Source organism: Rutidosis leptorrhynchoides, chromosome 6 (assembly GCF_046630445.1).
Source record: "Rutidosis leptorrhynchoides isolate AG116_Rl617_1_P2 chromosome 6, CSIRO_AGI_Rlap_v1, whole genome shotgun sequence".
NCBI classification, from domain to species: domain Eukaryota; kingdom Viridiplantae; phylum Streptophyta; class Magnoliopsida; order Asterales; family Asteraceae; genus Rutidosis; species Rutidosis leptorrhynchoides.
Genome location: NC_092338.1, coordinates 398,868,385 through 398,887,959, shown reverse-complemented (window position 1 = coordinate 398,887,959; position 19,575 = coordinate 398,868,385). Strand labels below are relative to the sequence as shown.

The 19,575-nt window shown below is 34.6% G+C and overlaps 3 protein-coding genes across 3 annotated transcripts; 1 reads left to right on the top strand and 2 right to left on the bottom strand.

Moving 5' to 3' along the window:
- The first annotated feature begins 9,657 nt into the window (after window positions 1-9,657).
- Window positions 9,658-11,903, top strand: LOC139852838 (small ribosomal subunit protein uS8my-like). The gene is made up of 3 exons (XM_071842174.1): window positions 9,658-9,930; window positions 10,223-10,383; window positions 11,583-11,903. Exons 1-3 carry the CDS (start codon window positions 9,801-9,803, stop codon window positions 11,679-11,681), a joined length of 390 nt encoding a protein of 129 aa, XP_071698275.1. The 5' UTR covers window positions 9,658-9,800; the 3' UTR covers window positions 11,682-11,903.
- Window positions 11,904-11,969: 66 nt separating this feature from the next.
- LOC139855039 (uncharacterized) lies at window positions 11,970-13,544 on the bottom strand. Its single transcript, XM_071844299.1, has 3 exons — window positions 13,187-13,544; window positions 12,585-13,102; window positions 11,970-12,533 (listed from the first exon to the last, which is right to left on the bottom strand). The coding sequence occupies exons 1-3, from the start codon at window positions 13,542-13,544 to the stop codon at window positions 11,970-11,972; spliced, it is 1,440 nt and encodes a 479-aa protein (XP_071700400.1).
- A 2,445-nt stretch (window positions 13,545-15,989) lies between these two features.
- LOC139855038 (uncharacterized) lies at window positions 15,990-18,158 on the bottom strand. Its single transcript, XM_071844298.1, has one exon. The coding sequence runs from the start codon at window positions 18,156-18,158 to the stop codon at window positions 15,990-15,992; it is 2,169 nt and encodes a 722-aa protein (XP_071700399.1).
- Window positions 18,159-19,575: the final 1,417 nt, after the last annotated feature.

The following is a 19,575-nucleotide window of genomic DNA, read 5'->3' as shown; positions in this document are numbered from 1 at the left end:
TGTCGAAGAATCCCGTGAGGATGATGAAGTGATAACGGGTATGTTTCTTGTTAACAACATCTATGCTACTGTTTTATTTGATTCTGGTGCCGATAGAAGTTATGTGTCTACTGAATTTTGTGCCCTATTCACCAAAAAACCACAAGCCTTAGAAATTAAACGACTTGTAGAAGTAGCAAATGGTAAGGTTATGAAAGTAGACAACGTGTATAAAAACTGTGATCTGATTCTAGCCGACAAACACTTTAAGATCGACCTATTGCCAGTTGAGTTAGGAAGCTTTGACGTAGTCGTAGGAATGGATTGGTTACGCCCATTAAGAGCTGCAATCATGTGCTATGAGAAAACCATTAACATTCCTCTTGAAAATGGTGAAACCCTAATCGTTCAAGGAGAGACAAGTGGTTCTAAACTTAATATCATCTCTTGAATCAAAACCTGCAAATATCTAATGAAGGGATATCAAGCCATCTTAGCTCATGTTAAGAAAGTCGAACCGGAAGAGAAGCATATTGAAGATGTACCGGTGGTTAGAGACTTTCCCGAAGTATTTCCCCAAGAACTCCCTGGTCTCCCTCCCCAACGACAGGTTGAGTTTCAAATTGATTTAACTCCCGGTGCTGCACCGATTGCAAAAGCACCATGCCGACTAGCTCCATCCGAAATGAAGGAATTATCTAGCCAACTTCAAGAACTTTTGGAGAAAGGTTTTATTCATCCTAGCTCGTCTCCTTGGGGAGCACCCGTGCTATTTGTCAAGAAGAAAGATGGCATGTTGAGAATGTGTATTGATGATCGAGAACTCAAAAAGCTAACCATCAAGAATCGTTATCCACTCCCGCGCATTGATGACCTGTTTGACCAACTGCAAGGGTCAAGTATTTATTCGAAGATTGATCTTAGGCCGGGTTATCATCAATTGAGAGTCAAGGAAACCGATGTTTCTAAGACTGCCTTCCAAAAACGTTATGGGCATTATGAGTTTTTTGTCATGCCTTTTGGTTTAACCAATGCTCCTGCCGTATTCATGGATCTTATGAACCGTGTATACAAACCTTATCTTGATAAATTCGTAATTGTTTTCATCGATGACATTCTAATCTATTCCAAGAACAAGAAAGAGCATGAGCAACATCTGCGATTGATTCTATAAATCTTAAAGAATGAACAACTGTATGCCAAGTTCTCTAAATGTAAATTCTGGCTGCGAACCGTACAATTTCTTTAATATGTAGTTGATAGTGAAGGAATACATGTCGATCCGGCGAAAATCACTGCTATTCAAAACTGGAAAGTGCCTAAGAGTGCAAAACATATTCGCCAATTTTTAGGACTTGCTGGTTATTACCGAAGGTTCATCAAAGATTTTTCTATTCTAGCCAAACCTCTCACTAAGCTAACTCACAAGGGGAAGAAGTTTGAGTGGTCCGAAGAACAGGAATCTGCTTTTAAGGTTCTAAAGGATAAATTGACCACAACCCCTATTCTATCATTACCCGATGGCAACGACGATTTTGTATTCTATTGTGATGCCTCGAACCAAGGTTTCGGATGTGTCTTAATTCAACGTAACAAAATTATAGCTTATGCATCTAGACAATTGAAGAAACATGAGAAGAACTATACCACGCATGACTTAGAGTTAGGAGCTGTGGTATTCGCATTGAAGATGTGGAGACATTATCTCTACGGAATTAAATTTACGGTGTTTACGGATCATAAAAGTCTTCAACACATCTTTGATCAGAAGTAACTAAACATGAGACAAAGGCGTAGGGTCGAGTTATTAAATGACTACAACTGTGAGCTTAAATATCATCCTAGTAAGGCGAATGTAGTTGTCGATGCCCTTAGTAGAAAGGATCGTGTCAAACCGATCCGAGTTCGAGCTTTAAATATACGTATTCGTACGAATCTTACATCTCAAATTTGTGAAGCACAACTTGAGGCATTAAAGGAAGAGAATGTCCAACTCGAGGGACTTAAAGGTCTCGTAAAGCAACTTGAACTTAAGGGAAACGGAATAAGGTATTTTAATAACCGAATTTGGGTCCCGATCTTTGGAAATCTTTGAGAACTAGTCTTGGATGAAGCACATAAGACTAGGTATTCTATTCACCCAGGCTCTAGTAAAATGTATCACGATGTGAAAGAGTTTTATTGGTGGCCTAATCTTAAATCCGATATTGCCGATTACGTGAGCAAGTGCCTTACTTGTTTAAAGGTTAAGGCCGAGCATCAAAAGCCATCTGGTTTACTTCAACAGCCGGATATTCCGCAGTGGAATGGGAATGTATCACTATGGATTTCATCACCAAGTTGCCCAAGACTTCAAACGTCAATGATACTATATGGGTCATAGTGGATCGTCTTGCTAAATCTGCACACTTCTTACCAATCAAAGGAACCGACAAGATGGAGAAATTATCACAACTTTATATCAAAGAGATTTTCTCACGTCATGGAGTCCCTATTTCTATCATTTCCGATCGAGACAGTCGATTTATCTCCAGATTTTGGAAAACTTTACAATCTGCTCTTGGAACTCAACTCGACATGAGTACTGCTTATCATCCGCAAACCGATGGTCAAAGTGAGCGAACCATTCAAACATTGGAAGATATGCTTCGTGCTTGTGTTATCGATTTTGGCAAAGGTTGGGATAGACACTTCCCTTTAGCTGAATTCTCTTACAACAATAGCTATCACTCAAGTATTAAGGTTGCACCTTTTGAAGCCTTGTATGGACGAAAATGTAGATCCCCACTGGAACTAGAGGATAGACAATTAACTGGTCCAGAAATCATTCATGAAACTACCGAGAAAATCGTTCAAATTAAGAAACGATTAGAAACTACCCGCAGCCGACAGAAGAACTATGCTGATATTCGTCGGAAAGATTTAGAATTCCAAGTTGGTGATAAGGTCATGTTGAAAGTATCCCCTTGGAAAGGCGTCGTTCGTTTTGGTAAACGAAGCAAACTAAGTCCGCATTTTGTTGGACCTTTCAAGATTATCGACAGAATAGGTCCCGTGGCTTATCGATTAGAACTACCTGCTGAGCCTAGTAATGTACACGACGTGTTTCATGTCTCAAATCTGAAAAAGTGTCTTATTGATGACACACTCGTTATTCCTTTGGATGACATTCACATTGATGATAAGATGCACTTCATAGAAGAACCAATTAAGGTCATGCATCGAACTGAAAAAATCTTGAAACAAAGCACTATACCTATTGTTAAAGTCTGTTGGAACTCACGACGAGGCCCCGAGTATACCTGAGAACGTGAAGACCAAATGAGACGGAAATATCCCCATCTCTTCTCAACCGCAGGTGCATCCGAGAAGTCCACCTAAAACTTCGGGATGAAGTTTTTATTAACGAGGAGGTACTATGACGACCCTCAATTTTCCATTTTTGTTTACTGTTCCACTATTAAGACTTCTTGTACTCATGAACTTTATTCAACAAAGCTTTGATTAAATAATATATTTGATCGATATTTCCTGTTATATAAAGTTTATGTATTTGTGTGATTTATATTATATAAACTATATGTATTAACTTAAGTGTTATAATTATAAATTAAAAACTAATTTAGAAACTATTAAGAATTAAGTAATAATAAGAATTAATATGAACTTAATAAAAATTAATAAAAGTTAGGGGTTAATAATTAAATAAAATGTAACCCTAATATTAATAATATTAATAATAATAATAATAACAATAATATATATATATATATATATATATATATATATATATATATATATATATATATATATATATATAATACATAAATAAATTAAATGTCGTGTAAAATAATAAAAAAAATATATAAATGTGTATTAGCATATATAGGATCGGCTGTTTTAAAAAAATATATAATAAACTTGATCACTAAGTTAATAATCCTAGTTTAATTCTAATTACCATCCTTGGTCTTCAAGTAATTTGAGTGAGATTAGGAAACTAAACACACCTATAAAAACCATCATGTATTCCAAGTATTTCACCACAAAATAAAACCTCTAAATCTGCTGCATAATTAGTCGATCAACATCAGTCCTCCACAGCTTTCGATACGTCAACCATCTGCACTTTTCTCTCCTGTTTGTCGACTAAATAACCCTCACAAAACCCTCCTGCAAATCGCCACCCTTCCTGCTCCAAATTTCTGCTGTAAACGCGTGATCAAAGCAGCCTGTTATCTTGCTGCTAGTCACCTTCAAAACAGCCCATTGATCCCATTGTTCCTGCTGCTGCTGTCGAGTTCAAACAAGCCAAGAAACCCTTCATTGAAGTCATGATTGTTGCTGCATAGTTGCTGCTGTGTTGCTGCTTTCTGTCGAATCCAAAACCGACCCAAAAGACTTGGTTTGGGTCGTGAATTGTTGCTGCCAGGGTTCTGTCTTCTGTTGCATTCCATCCCCATATTCTTGATCTCTATCTTCTACTAAGGTAGTCTAAAACCCTAGTTTAATCTTGTTCTTAATTTAATTACTTTTAAAGTTATAATTAAGTATCTTGTTATAAGTATTATATTAAGTATGATGTTAGATGTTAAAGTTTAATGAATAAAAGTTTATGATTTCATGTTGAATTTAGGTATGATCATGAAGTATTATGTGTTGGTAATAAGGTTAAAAGATAAAAGATGTATGATTATTAAAAAAGTTAAGGTTGTTGAATTATGATTTTGATTATGCAAAAGTTAGTGATGATATTAAAAGGGTTACGAATAAGGTTAATGGTATAGATAAAGATAATGCAAAAGAATTGATTATGAATATTAAGATTAGGGTTGATGAATATTGTATGATTAATTATGTAGTATTATGTTATTAGGTTATGAATATGAATAAAAGATATGATTTTATGTGCATGAATCTTGATTAGGAAGTAATAATGATCATGATGTATATGCATGCATACGTACGCATGTGCATGTATACATTGTAGGTATATGTGTGTGTGTATATGTAAATATATACATACGTGTATATATATGTGTGTATATGTATGTATATGTACGTGTGTATGTATGTATGAATGTGTATTATGTAAGTTACATAAGGTTAGTAAACATAATAAGAAAAGTAATAAGTGCATATATATATATATATATATATATATATATATATATATATATATATATATATATATATATATATATATATATATATATATATATATATATATATATATATATATATATATGTATCATCTTACACTTATATATATGTAACACATACACCTAATATATATATAAATATATATATATATATATATATATATATATATATATATATATATATATATATATATATATATATATATATATATATATATATATATATATATATATATATATATATATATATATATCATATAGCTATGAACACATACATGTATAATAATAATAAAGAATATATATGTATGTATCATATAGGTATATTCATACACGTAACATAATGATAAGATTACATAATGGGTGATTAATTAGATAATAATATTATTAATATAATTTATACACTTAACTATATAGTAACACTTAATTATACTAAGTATATTATCACTTATATATATATATATATATATATATATATATATATATATATATATACATATATATACATATATACATATATGTATATATATATATATATATATATATACATATAGATATATATATATAACTAACAAGTATATTAATAACTTGTTATGTGTATACACCTTTAATGTGAAGGTTATAATTAAGATAACGTACAAAGACTACAAACATCACCGCTACTTGTGGCCTAGGGTGATCCTTGTTGCCATTATGGGACACGCTTGTGGATCTCGAATGCCAAGACTTAGATTCTGGTCAAGAGTCCCAGGCGCCAGGTAACAATAGATCATTCGAGTGACTTGCATGGTAGCAACGAAGTTTGGGCGAGATTGTACAACATCTTTGTTAAGAATTATAACCCGAACTTCTTAAATTAGAAGCTTACTATAAGTGGAAGCTTTCCATAAATAGTAAGTTTCCAAAAATAGAAACTTTTGAGAAATAGGAACTTTTCTCGAAAATCGTCACTGTTAATATAGTTTGCTATATTAATAAATAAACTTTATATCTATTAGACATTAACTAATTAAACGTTATATCTCTAGGTTGAGATCTCCGTTTACATACTCCGTTCATACTACTTGCGTGGAATTACTTACTTGCTACTAAGGTGAATTTCATAGCCCCACTTTTTAACTTTCTCTATTACTTATTTTGAACTTTTGGGGTGAGACACATGCTTGCTTTCAAACTGTTTTACGCTTAGACACAAGTACACGAAAACTTTATTTTAATTAGTTCAAACTGTGCTATGACATGCTTTGTTTCATGCTTAATCCCTGCCATGATATCGTTAGTTGCTGGAATTAGGCAAGCCTAATTGTTGTGGGTAGCGCTATTGAGAGTGACGTCTCTAACCATTTGACCGTTGGTCTTTGGTTACATAATAATGATTTAACAACAAGAACGAATAAAGTGTTCACGGGGTAACTTTGTTTAGTCTCGATATCATACACCTCAGTACTACTAACGAACTGATTAAACTTTATAACTAAATCTTGTGGTCTAAAACTATATTAAACCTATGTTGTTCACTCAACCATTTTTGGTTGACACTTTAAGCATGTTTTGTCTCAGGTGAAGATTGCTAAGGGTTTTGTGCTATTTGGACTTTGCTGCTTTTGGAGTCTGCATTTTATCATTTATGTTATTGCATTAAAACACTTTAGTTTACATTTACATTTTTAAGGATTCAATTGTAATGACTTATACTTTCCGCTGCTTTAATACATTGGTTTTTAATTAAAACGTCTCATATAGAGTCGTTCTCGCTTTACACTTGTGTTATGATATTGGTTAGTCACATATGACCCCCGGTCCCATTTAGGGGGTGTGACAGATTGGTATCAGAGCCAGGTTGTTATAGAGAACCAGGATTGAATTTTATGTGTGCCTTATGTGTTAGTTAGATGCCTTAGCAATCTATAGGTCTATAACCTTTCCTGTTTTGGTTTCTAGTGCCTTTCCCTTTACATTTTACTTAGTGCCTTTACGTCTTCCTTAGAACTTGCCTAACTTCGTTCTTTCGTGTCTTTTAGGATGTGTCGCTTTAGCCCGATCATCATCCCCGACAATGAGTCCGAAGGATCCGTTAACTCACCGGTCTATACACCTACTACTCCACCCACATCACCGGTTTATGAACCTGCTACACCGCCCACGTCACCTGTTTACACGCCCGCTACTCCACCACACTCCCCTCCTATGGAAGAATCCCGCACAAAGGCTAACTATGATAGGGATGATGAGGAGGAAGAACCCGAATTCGAACCCTCTGTTGACCTACCTCCCTCTTTGATGAGGAAGGAGCCCGAGACCCCCACTAAGATATCCCCGGTCCTTCTAAGAAACAAGACACCACCGACTTGGCAATGATCATTAAACGCCAAGATAGGTTGGCAAAGGAGCAATAGAGCATATTTGATTTCATGTCTGTTTATATCAAGGACCAAAAACAAAAGAAAAAAGTGATTGAAGGTTTCATGAAGTTTGTTCAAGATCTCCTATGGGATATGGAGCAAGCATCTGTTCATGCCCGATTGGCTAAGGTCGAAAAGAGCCAAGACCAATTGGGGAAGGTGATGGCCGACATGGAGGTAGAACACATAATGTAGAACAGAAAAATGTAGAACATGTTCGAATTTTCAAAAAAAATTTCAAATTGGACCTGATTTTCTTCTAATTATAATTTTTTAGAACATAAATATGTTCAAATTTCTCCAAATTAGTTCGAATTTCACCATTTTTGTTAGAGTTTCACACGTTCTACATCAAAATCAATTTTTTTTATTTAGTCCGGTTTAGAGTTTAAGGATTAGGGTTTAGGGTTATGGGTTTACGGAGTAAAAAACTCATTCTAAACCCTAAATCTAAACCCTAAACCCTAAAATCTAAACCCTAAATCTTAAAATCTAAAACCTAGAACCCTAAATCTAAACCCTAACTTAGTTTGATGAAATTGATGTAGAACAAGTGTAGAACAACATGTTCTACATGCTGTTCTACATCATGTTCTACATAAAATGTAGAACCAAGCAAACAAATGCATCTAAAGATAAAAAATAAAAATTGTTCGACTAGGGTAGTTTTTTGTTCGGTCCCGTTAATTTTTTTTGCTCGAATAGAAAAGTTCTCAGGGTTCTCATTGCTAAAAAGTTCTCATTTGATCCCTCTACTATATATATATATATATATATATATATATATATATATACACACACACACACTCTCATATATATAGTGGTAGGATCAAGAGGGAAGTAACCAATCGGGGGAAAGCGGGGGGAAGCAAAAACTTTTTTTTTCTTTTCATTTTTTGAAAAAACTTTGTTCATGAGCATTATAGATGGGATGAAAATATGAACATTTAGTTGAGACACTTTGTGATAAATGCTTTTATTTTGGCGGGAAAACGCTTGAGGAAGTAATATATAACAATTATCGTGTTTTTCGAGCGTATGTTGAGGTTTTAGCTATTGGGGTTTAGATATTAGGGTTTAGATATTAGGGTTTAGAAATTTAGGGTTTAGGGTTTAGATTTAGAATTTAGATTGAGTTTTTAACACGAACGGTTTAGAGTTTAGGGTTTAGGGTTTGGTGTTTTGGGTTTATGGAATAAACCTAAAACACCAAATCCTAAACCCTAAACCTTAAACTCTAAATCGGGCTAAATTTTACTTCACAAAACATGAAGAAAAAAAAAACGTTCATATTCTTCACGAACAATATTATCTTGAATGTTATTTTTGTCGATCGTTTTCCCGCCTAAATAATAACATTCATCACGAAGTGTCTCTTCTAAATGTTCATATTTTCGTGTGATCTTGATGCCGGAAAAAACAATTCCAAAAAAAAAAGAAAAAGAAAAAAAATTTGCTTCCCCCGATTGGTTACTTCCCCATTGATCCTGCCTATATATATATATATATATATATATATATATATATATATATATATATATATATATATATATATATATATATATATATATATATATAATTAAATTTAAAATTATTATAATATATCATAGATATAGATAATAACTAGAAAAAATTGGATCCGCGCGTTGCAGCGGAACATGTTAACGTTTTTTATAAAACTAATGTTGAATGAGAATTGATGAAAAAATACGAACAAAAAGAAAAAAGGGGTCAGAAGGACTCAAATTCAGGTCGTTTTGATTACCAACTTATAAGCTGATTAAAAATTCCGTTTCGAATGTAGTTAATTGCGTTTTGATCGTAAAATTATTTCGAGTTGAATGATGGTAACGGAGAAACGTAACTAACGCCGAGAAAAAAGATAAATCACGTCAAAGATTTGGGTGAGTTTTTATTTATGGGTATTGTATTAAATTAAAAATTATATTTAACACCCCTATTTGAGGGTCTAAAGTTGTAAATTATTTTGCAAAGTTACAAATTGAATATAAACTTGAGGGGGTGTTAGTGAAAGATGGGGGTTAAATTTGGGTGTCGTTTGATACTTTTTAGGAGGTGTAAACGATCAAAATTGGCATGCCTTTTAGTAAACAAAAACAGCCGGGCACAACAATAAAGCTCCATATCCAAATTAATCGGGGCGGGGTCTAGGGTTTTGGATTAGCTAACTATTGTTTGCAGTCTTGCGTATCACAAACACAATAGTTATTTCTTTCATTCGGGTGCAAATCAAATCGAAATGGGACGAAGGATATTAAACGACGCGCTGCGAACAATGGTTAACGCCGAAAAACGAGGTTTTGCATCCGCTCAGCTTCAGCCTATTTCAAATGTCATCTCTTCATTTCTTACTATCATGAAACAACGAGGTATTATTATTATTATTAATCTTCACCTTTTTATAATCTTTTTATATTTATATAATCCTTTTTTTTCCCTTTGAAATTGTATGTAACATTGTTGTCATACATGTAATTGTGCAAAAATTCATGTCTAATGTTACATTTTTGTACAATTAAGACTTAGTTGATATGAAATAGCATAAAAAGGTCACTTAAAACAGTCATCATAGTGGAATTTGAGTGGTGATATTGATATGGTAGCTGATTGTTAGGCTATTTTGTCGTTTTATGTTTTTTTTTTTTTTTTTTTGAATGACAGGGTATGTTAAGAATTTTGAAGTGTATGATCCACACAGAGTGGGGAAGATAAAAGTTGATTTGTCTGGTAGGATTAAAGATTGTCGAGCTATTACGTATAGACAAGATATCAAGGCTCATGAGATTGAGAATTATAGAAAACGTACCCTTCCGACACAACAGGTTTACTATCGATAACTTCTCGTACTATTATAAAGTTCACTGTGTTATTGTATTTTCATGTGTTGATTATTGTGTGTGATAGCTATGAATTTTGTTTGCCTGTTTTGTGCTTTTGTTATCTACATGATAAAAGTATGTTATTGGTGTATGTTTATTGCTCATGGATTTAGCGTGTAAGATTACTTAGATACTTTAAATTATTTAGGGAAAACGTTGGTTCAAATGTGAATTATTTGAAGCAACCTTGGGACATGTTTTCACTTGTTAGCTATTAGGACATGTCACTTAGGTTCCGTGTCTAATTTCTCTACAGAAGTGTTACACCAAATGTGGGAGGATTTCGGGAGAAAGTCATAGTTTTTATAGGGATCTGATACATTGGCCAAACATGTACCTAATGATAGTCTTAAATCCTAATTGCACGTAAGGTGGGGATATTTCTAGACTTATGATAGTCCTAATAACTCAAGGTTGCACGTAAAAAAGCTTTTTTTTCCCTTTTAAAGTTGCTTACTTGCTTTGGATATTGAATATTCATTACTAGGGAGTTGTGCAGATGCATTAATTCACTAAAGCAATCTTTCTCATTTGGATGCTTACATTGTCAATTGTATCAGTAAGTTCCCATGTTGCGGAACTTGAAATTTATTATGTGTTATTTATGGAGCATGATAAATTGGATGTGTAAATGAAAGTGCTTGCTTAGTGTTGATTCTTGCTGTTGCTTTTCCACTTTAAGTTAATTGTCTTCCTAGATTACTAGAGATAAAACTGATATGTATTGCTGAGTAACTGTCTAAAGAACTGCAAAATTACTCATGTCGTTGTATACTTAATAAAAAAAATGCTTCCATGAATGTAAAATAATGTGACCTAAAATAAGTTTTAATACTAGTAATGTTCCTTAAGGTATCAGCCACTTGCTACTCTGCTATGCACTGCTGACCTGAAGCATAAAGTGCTAAATACTTTGGAATAGTTTCTAGTTTTCAATCGGATAACTATACTGTTGGGAGGTGTACGGTGCACTATACTTATCTGCTCATATGAGTTGGGTTTTATTATATTGACTTGATTTCTGATTGATATAATCATCATTATCATTATTCATTATCTTTATGAAAAGATACTGTCATCTATCTATGGCTGGGTTTACATTTCTTTTATTATTAATTTTTTTATTGCTATCAATGATGCAGTGGGGGTATGTGGTGATAACAACTCCAAACGGCGTGTTGGACCATGAAGAGGCAATTCGACAGAACGTTGGTGGTCAGGTTCTTGGTTACTTTTATTGACCATCAATATACTTGTTTCCCCTTTACATGTAGAACCATTTGATGTGTATCATTTTGGGACTGATTTTGAAGTTCCAAGTAGACGTTACAGTCATTATTTTAGTCAAGTTTGAATGAAGAACCATTGGATTGGATACCAATTTAAAGAATATGCAAATCTGTAAATGGTAACTTTTAAAGACAAATAACTATAGCAAAAGCTAAATAAAAATACCCAACGTTTCCGGATTTATGCATACAAATAATTTCTTAAGAGTTCAACGTCAACCGAAATACATAAGCACATCGTTAAATTATTACAACGAATTCATTAGAATTTGAAGAAGCTGATTGAATCTTGACTAGAGAAGCACAACCATTGGGATTTTGACTTTTTAGTAATGCATGCCACTCATCAATGTAAGCCATCGTGTCCGGATCTAAGGTAGGAAGATGGCGCATTTGAAGGATATTCAAAATCTTTTTCGATTTACCAAGAAGTTGGGCTGCAGTCCGAATGCTTTCTTCTCGCTTCTCTAAAGAACCTTCATTGCATTTCATAGTTATGACCTGCGGTAAATTAGTAAAGCACGCAAATAATATATCTGCAATCATATTCGATATCCACTCAAAAAGTTCCTCATCTTTCGGCCAATTTTCTACCACATTGCAGTGTATCAATATAGTTTGGCTAATTTTGTACATGGTATTCGCGGCAATGAACTTATGACGTGACTGCTCTAAATTTCCGTTTTTGCGTTTCTTGAACTGTATCACAATTTTTACCGCTTCATCACCCAACCATTGAAGAATTTCCTTTGACGTTTTGCCTTTACGAGCCTTCTTCTGAAGATCAATCTCTAACCACCTTCGCTATAATTCAACGTTTGTCCATACTCGTCTAGCTGCTTTTCTTGCCTTTACCAATTCGCCATTTGCATTTAAACTTTCTTCGATGTGTCGTACAAGTTGTAGACCTTCCTTCATACTCGAAAGTAGCACATTGATGTTACTATATGCAATGTTAGGAAGTGCAATAGCTATGGCGGTTTGTGTCACTACTACTAGACTCCAACAATTTAGGGTTTTTTCCGAATGTAAAGGTGGAACCTTGTCACTTTCGAAATCTACTACTCCGTCGAAACCTGTAGATTTTTCTAGAAACTTAATAAGATTTCTCGGTTCTATTTCTTCGGACTCGAGCAGAAGTTTTGTTATAGATTTGAGCATACTTTTCAATACTCTGTTTGAAAGCTTTGCCTCTTTTTCAAGCTGTATAACATGGTTATTATACTCTTTCATCTCCGATCTTGGGTCACTGCTTGATTCATTCGAGTCCCTTTTAAACCTTTTTAAGAACGAATTGCAGAGATAACAAGAAGACGATAACACGATCATAGACAAGCTGGGAATGAGACGCAAGGTTTTACAAATAACCACAACTGAAATATGAAGTCCTTAACAGAGGTTTAAAAACATGTTTTTGACAATATGGAAAACCTTTTTACAATGTCGGCCAGGGATACGTGAAAGCACATGACTGCGCTTCCACTGTCGAAGCCTTTGAGTCCAATGCTTCTCGACTTTAAACAGGTTTACATGTTTCATACTCCATTTTCTCGAAAGGCTGAACACACCGAAAGCAGTAAAAGATCTAAATATTGGGGCTATACTACCCACAACCACCCCAATTGACTGCACCACAATGATCACATTAATTGACCACTTGTAATCTGATTTTGCATAAGAAAAAATTGATGAGTTATTGAACTGATGTACCAAATTACCAAATGCAGTTACCGCGTATACTGAGCATATAACCCCGGAAGCAGAACAAAAAGGCGAACAAGCAAGTACAAATTGAGGGTTACCAGTTTCCGCCATCATCCAATACTTTTTAACATAATGTACAAATTCTTGGTGCGAAAATTCTGTCTCTTGACACCTTGATGCCGTTTGTTTAACTCGTTATACTGGTGCTCTAATTGTCTTCTTAATGTTGGAACTGTTAATGCTAATGAAAAAGGCAATAGAAGGGGAAATATTATTACAGGCAATTCTATAGTTGTTCCGAGAAACACGTTAGTACCAGATTGAATGATTACATTTATAATAACTGCGATTAAGAGAATACCCAAAGCTACTATGTTTGTAAGAAGTTCCTTATCATTCATTAGCCCTAAAGACGGGAGACAGTTAGCTAACACGGTGAACAAGAAAAGCATACTTGCAAACTTTGCATTCTTGTCGTTCAAACTAGACATGTCGCTAGTTAGATCGACTGGTAGCTTCATAGCTATTGCTATTAGTGTTATAGAAGCAGCATTGAGAGTGAAAAATCTGCATGGAAACCAAAGTTTGCGTTGTCGGAAGCCTTGTAAGAGATCAACTGCCATTGCTAGAGTGCAAACTAAAGATGCCACACCCACATACAACCCCACCCATGGCATGGCTTCTTGAGGAGAATCCCAATGCATCTTGCTATACAATGAAATTGAAGATTCAGCTTAATTTAGTATAACAAGAGTCAAGTGATGTAAATTGTAAATGTTTGATGTATTTGAAAGTTTCGAGAATAAGTACTCCGTATTTGTTACTTTCGGGAATAAGTATTATAATTCATGTCCATATTAGCCTCCATTTTCTTCAAAAAAAGTCAATAATGCATGCTACAAAGTCAATGAAAGAATAATAATCACACAATATGCTTGACCGAAAGTAAACGCATGTAAGACTTGAGGATGATGGCCAGTGACGAATACTAGAGGTGTGTTCAGCGGTTAGGTTTTTGGTTTTTTGATTTATTCGGTTCGGTTTTCCGATTTTGAAACTTATAAAATCAAAACCGAAAACCCAACCAAAAACCGAATTACGAATTTGGTTTCGGTTTCGATCGATCCGAAAACCGTTTAAAAAATTCGGTTTGTTTTTTTTTCTTTTTTCTTTTTATTTGGATTCGATTCGATATTTGGTTTATTCGGTTTGAAACCAAATGGTGCACACCCCTAACGAATACAGGATGAAAATTCAATAAAAATTTAAAAAATATGTGAGGTCCTATAGTTATATTTAATGGTGCCCTATACAATTTGAAAATAATATTGTATAAAAAATCTTCACACTAGTCGGGTCATAGGACCCCACTCCTTAAGCTCTAGATGCGCCCCTAATGGTGGCCTAATGGTAAACTTAGCGTGCGTTTGATAAAAACTAAATGATTAAACGCTGAATGAATCATAATCTAAATGATTCAAAGATTATGAATAGAATTGTTTCTGAATAACAATAACTTATTTGGTAATTTTGAAATAATGTTTTATATATTGTTAGTCACAATTACATGCAATAAAAAGGATACATGGTTACACTAAACATTACATGAATCTAGACTAACGAGCTTTAATTTTCATGGTGGTTGGAGCATCAATCCACCAAGGATCCTCTCCACCATGAAGGTGAAGAGGTGGAGCTCACCTCTCTCTACATTTGTCTCAACTCTCACTAGGTGCTCAAATGACAAAGAACCTAGAAAACTCTATTTATAGTGTCTGCCTACTGTCAGCTCACACGCACGGTTGAGCACGCAACCGCACGAGTGACTTCTGTCACTCGAGTGACAGATCTATATTACAACGTTTGGTCACATATGCTCCTGCGACATGAGTTTTCTTGTTCAATACAATCCTAGGTAACGTAGACCTAAACCATTCTCAGACTATTCGACAGCGATGGACATCTCATAAAATGTACTAACAAGATCTTCCAGGGGGACTTAACCACCCACTCGTTCATCTCCCACAGTTGCATAACCCGCCCCCAACTTCTGTCTAGAATGAAACCTGGCCCAATCCGAGGGCATAGGGCATGGACGGTAAAACCTCCTCTCTCATACTGCCCCCGTAGCGCGATGTGCGGAAGGCACCCTTGGGTGAAATTCAAGGGTAAATGGGCAACCTTGTGTGATTTTGAAGTTCCAAGTAGACGTTACAGCCATTATTTTAGTCAAGTTTGAATGACGAACCATTGGATACCAATTTAAAGAATATGCAAATCTGTAAATGGTAACATTTAAGAACAAGCAACTATAGCAAAAGCTTAATTAAAAACACCCAACTAAGACACCTGCAATTTTCTTCCCACTGTATTATTTGGAAGTTTACCTTATATTTCATTATCTTTATGATTATGATGTTGATGAAATTTTAGTCGCTTTTTCTTGCTATCAGATTAAAGTCAAATTCTGTGTTTAAGTACTAATAATCACTTGAAATTTATGCATTCAAATATTATCTTAAGAGTTTAAGATCAAACAATATACCGTTATCATTGTTAAATTGTTACAACCCATTCATTAGAATTTGAAGAACCTGATTCAATCCTGGCTAAAGAAGCACAACCATTGGGATTTTGACTTTTTAATAATGCATGCCACTCATCAATGTAAGCCATTGTGTCCGGATCTAAGGTAGGAAGTTGGTTCGTTTTAACGATATTCAAAATCTTTTTCGATTTACCAAGAAGTTGGGCTGCAGTCTGAATGCTTTCTTCTCGCTTCTCTAAGGAACCATCATGGCATTTCATAGTTATGACCCGCGGTAAATTAGTAAAGCATGCACATAATATATCTGCAATTGTAATCGATATCCACTCAAAAAGTTCCTCATCTCTCGGCCAATTTTCTACCTCATTGCAATGTAGCAATACAGTTTGGCTAATTTTGTACATGGTATTCGCAGCGATGAACTTATGATGTGACTGCTCTAGATTTCCGTTTTTGCATTTCTTGAACTGTATCACAATTTTTACAGCTTCATCGCCCAACCATTGAAGAATTTCCTTTGACGTTTTCCCTTTATGAGCCTTCTTTTGAAGATCAATCTCTAACCACCTTCGGTATAATTCAACGTTTGTCCATACTCGTCTAGCTGCTTTTCTTGCCTTTAACAATTCGCCATTTGCATTTAAACTTTCTTCGATGTGTCGTACAAGTTGTAGACCTTCCTTCATACTCGAAAGTAGCACATTGATGTTACTATTTGCAATGTTAGGAAGTGCAATAGCTATGGCAGTTAGTGTCACTACTACTAGACTCCAACAATTTAGGGTTTCTTCCGATTGTAAAGCCGGAACCTCGTCACTTACGAAATCTACTACCCCGTCGAAACCTATAGATTTTTCTAGAAACTTAATAAGATTTCTGGGTTCTTTTCCTTCGGACTCTACTAGAAGTTTTGTTATAGATTTGAGCATACTTTTCAATACTCTGTTCGAAAGCTTCGCCTCTCTTTCAAGCTGTATAACATGGTTAGTATACTCTTTCATCTCCGATCTTGCGTCACTGTTTGATGCATTGGAGTCCCTTTTGAACCTTTTTAAGAATAACTTGCAGAGATAACAAGAAGACGATAACATGATCACCGAAGAACTGGGAATGAGACGCAAGGTTTTACAAATAACCACAATTGTTACATGAAGTGCTAAACAGATGTTCAAAAACATGTTTTTAACAATATGGAAAACCTTTTTGCAATGTCGGCCAGGGATATGTGAACGCACATGACTGCGCTTCCACTGTCGAAGCCTTTGAGTCCAATGCTTTTCGACTTTAAACATGTTTACATGTTTCATACTCCATTTTCTCGAAAGGCTGAAAACACCGAAAGCAGTAAAAGATCTAAATATTGGGGCTATACTACCTACAACAATCCCAATCGACTGCACGAAAATGATCACATTAATTGACCACTTATAATCTGACTTTGCATTCGAAAAAATCGATGAGTTTTTGATCTGGTTTACCAAATTACCAAACGCAGTTACCACATATACCGAGCATATAACCCCGGAAGCAGAACAAAACGGCGAACAAGCAAGTACAAATTGAGGGTTACCAGTTTCTGCCATCATCCAATACTTTTTAACGTAATGTACAAATTCTTGGTACGGAAATTCGATCTCTAAACCAGTTGATGCCGATTTATGTAACTCGTTATACTGGTGCTCTAATAGTCTTCTTAATGTTGGAACTGTTAAAGCTAATGAAAAAGGCAAAAGAAGAGGAAATATTATTACAGGCAATTCTATAGTTGTTCCGAGAAACACGTTAGTACCAGATTGAATGAATACATTTACAATAATGGTGATTATGAGAATACCCAAAGCTATGATGTTTGTAAGAAGTTCGTTATCATTCATTAGCCCTAAAGACGGGAGTAAGTTAGCTAAAAGGGTGAACAAGAAAAGCATACTGGCAAGCTTTGCATTCTTGTCGTTCAAACTAGACATGTCGCTAGTTAGATCGACAGGTAGTTTCATGGCTATTGCTATTAGCGTGATGGAAGCAGCATTGAGAGTGAAAAATTTGCATGGAAACCAAAGTTTGCGTTGTCGGAAACCTTGAAAGAGATCGGCTGCCATTGCTAAAGTGCAAACTAATGATGCTACACCAACATACAACCCCACCCATGGCATGGCTTCTTGAGGAGAATCCCAATGCATTTTGATAGAGAATGAAATTGAATATTTAGCTTAATTTGGTTTAAAATATAATAAATAACAATTGCCAAGTGATGTAAATGTTTGATGTATTTGAAAGTATCGGAAATTAGTGATATAATTCTTGTCCATATTAGCCTCCATTTCCTTCAAAAAAGTCAAAATGTGCTACAAAGTCAACTAAAGCATAATAATCACATAATTGAGTGAATGCTTGACCTGAAAGTAAACGCATGTATGAACATTGCCATTTTAAAGTCGACATTGTTTGACTTTAAATCAATTTAAATGCATCCGGATGAACATGATATTCTACCGGTACCGAACCGCTTGGTACTGCTATTCTTTTGACCTTAACTTAAGAACCAAATACTGTATTTATAAAATTGGTTTGGTACCGATACAATTCCACTACATTTCAATTTTGAATTCGATCTTCTTGTTGTATTTATTTGCGAGTGTAATGTAGTTGACTAGTTCAGTATTTTTCATGAACAGATGTACAAACGGTGGATATTTGGAGTTTTACAACACCTTGAGTAGCACATAATATTATCAGTAGACGAATCAACTTGCTTGAATGCTGATCTAATCTACTCGTTTAATCTGCAATGAATCTACAATGCCGACGGTCAAAATTCATTTAAATGATGTACACAATTCTTGCATCACAAGACTCACCAATACAAATGTACAGATATGCTTTAAATCATCTAGCATGGAAGATAATATCAAGATCATCATAAAATACGATATTGAAACATGACAAATATGATATTTTTGACATGACCACTTCATAGAAACTTTGGATTAAGTTTTTTTTACGGTTTCTTTTCTTTGACTTTTGAATCTTCAGTATCTTTAACATCTCCAGAAACATTTTGCAGCTATACATGAGTTTAAGACAAACAAATTCAGATTCCATAATTCTATATCTAGAGCAATACGCATAGGTAGCAATTTCAACTTATCTACATGAAAACAGGTCAATCCAGACTATAACTACTTGATTATGGGTTGGTTAAATTGGTAAAAAAAATCTTGACTGCAAGGTCAATGGGTCAAATAAAGTAGCCTGTTCAACTCATTAGAATCTCTAACCCGTTTGATTTGAAGAAAAATTTAGTAGTACATATTACTATAAAAAAATCATCTTCTGTAATCATATTTTGATTAATAACTAATTGTATCCTCTTAAAATAACGAACATTGATAATGAGCCAACCCATGCAGACCCATCTCCACAAGATACCCGACCCGCCCATTTTGCTACCTTGAACAAAATTTGACAAGACGAAACTGCAGGTAGAAGTTTACCCCAAGGTTCTTTAAACTGATGCCTGGTTACATCTTCTTGTTGTTTCTGTAGACTGGTTCTTATGTGTAAACGTTTTTGTCGGTTTACAGGTAATCTTTATAA

Coding starts and splice junctions, on each gene's coding strand:
- LOC139852838 (XM_071842174.1), top strand. CDS start 9,801: ATGGGACGAAGGATATTAAACGACGCGCTGCGAACAATGGTTAACGCC. Junction 9,931..10,222: donor TACTATCATGAAACAACGAG/GTATTATTATTA, acceptor TTTGAATGACAG/GGTATGTTAAGAATTTTGAA. Junction 10,384..11,582: donor GTACCCTTCCGACACAACAG/GTTTACTATCGA, acceptor TCAATGATGCAG/TGGGGGTATGTGGTGATAAC.
- LOC139855039 (XM_071844299.1), bottom strand. CDS start 13,544: ATGGCGGAAACTGGTAACCCTCAATTTGTACTTGCTTGTTCGCCTTTT. Junction 13,103..13,186: donor GCGCAGTCATGTGCTTTCAC/GTATCCCTGGCC, acceptor TTCATATTTCAG/TTGTGGTTATTTGTAAAACC. Junction 12,534..12,584: donor TAAATGCAAATGGCGAATTG/GTAAAGGCAAGA, acceptor GTTGAATTATAG/CGAAGGTGGTTAGAGATTGA.
- LOC139855038 (XM_071844298.1), bottom strand. CDS start 18,158: ATGCATTGGGATTCTCCTCAAGAAGCCATGCCATGGGTGGGGTTGTAT.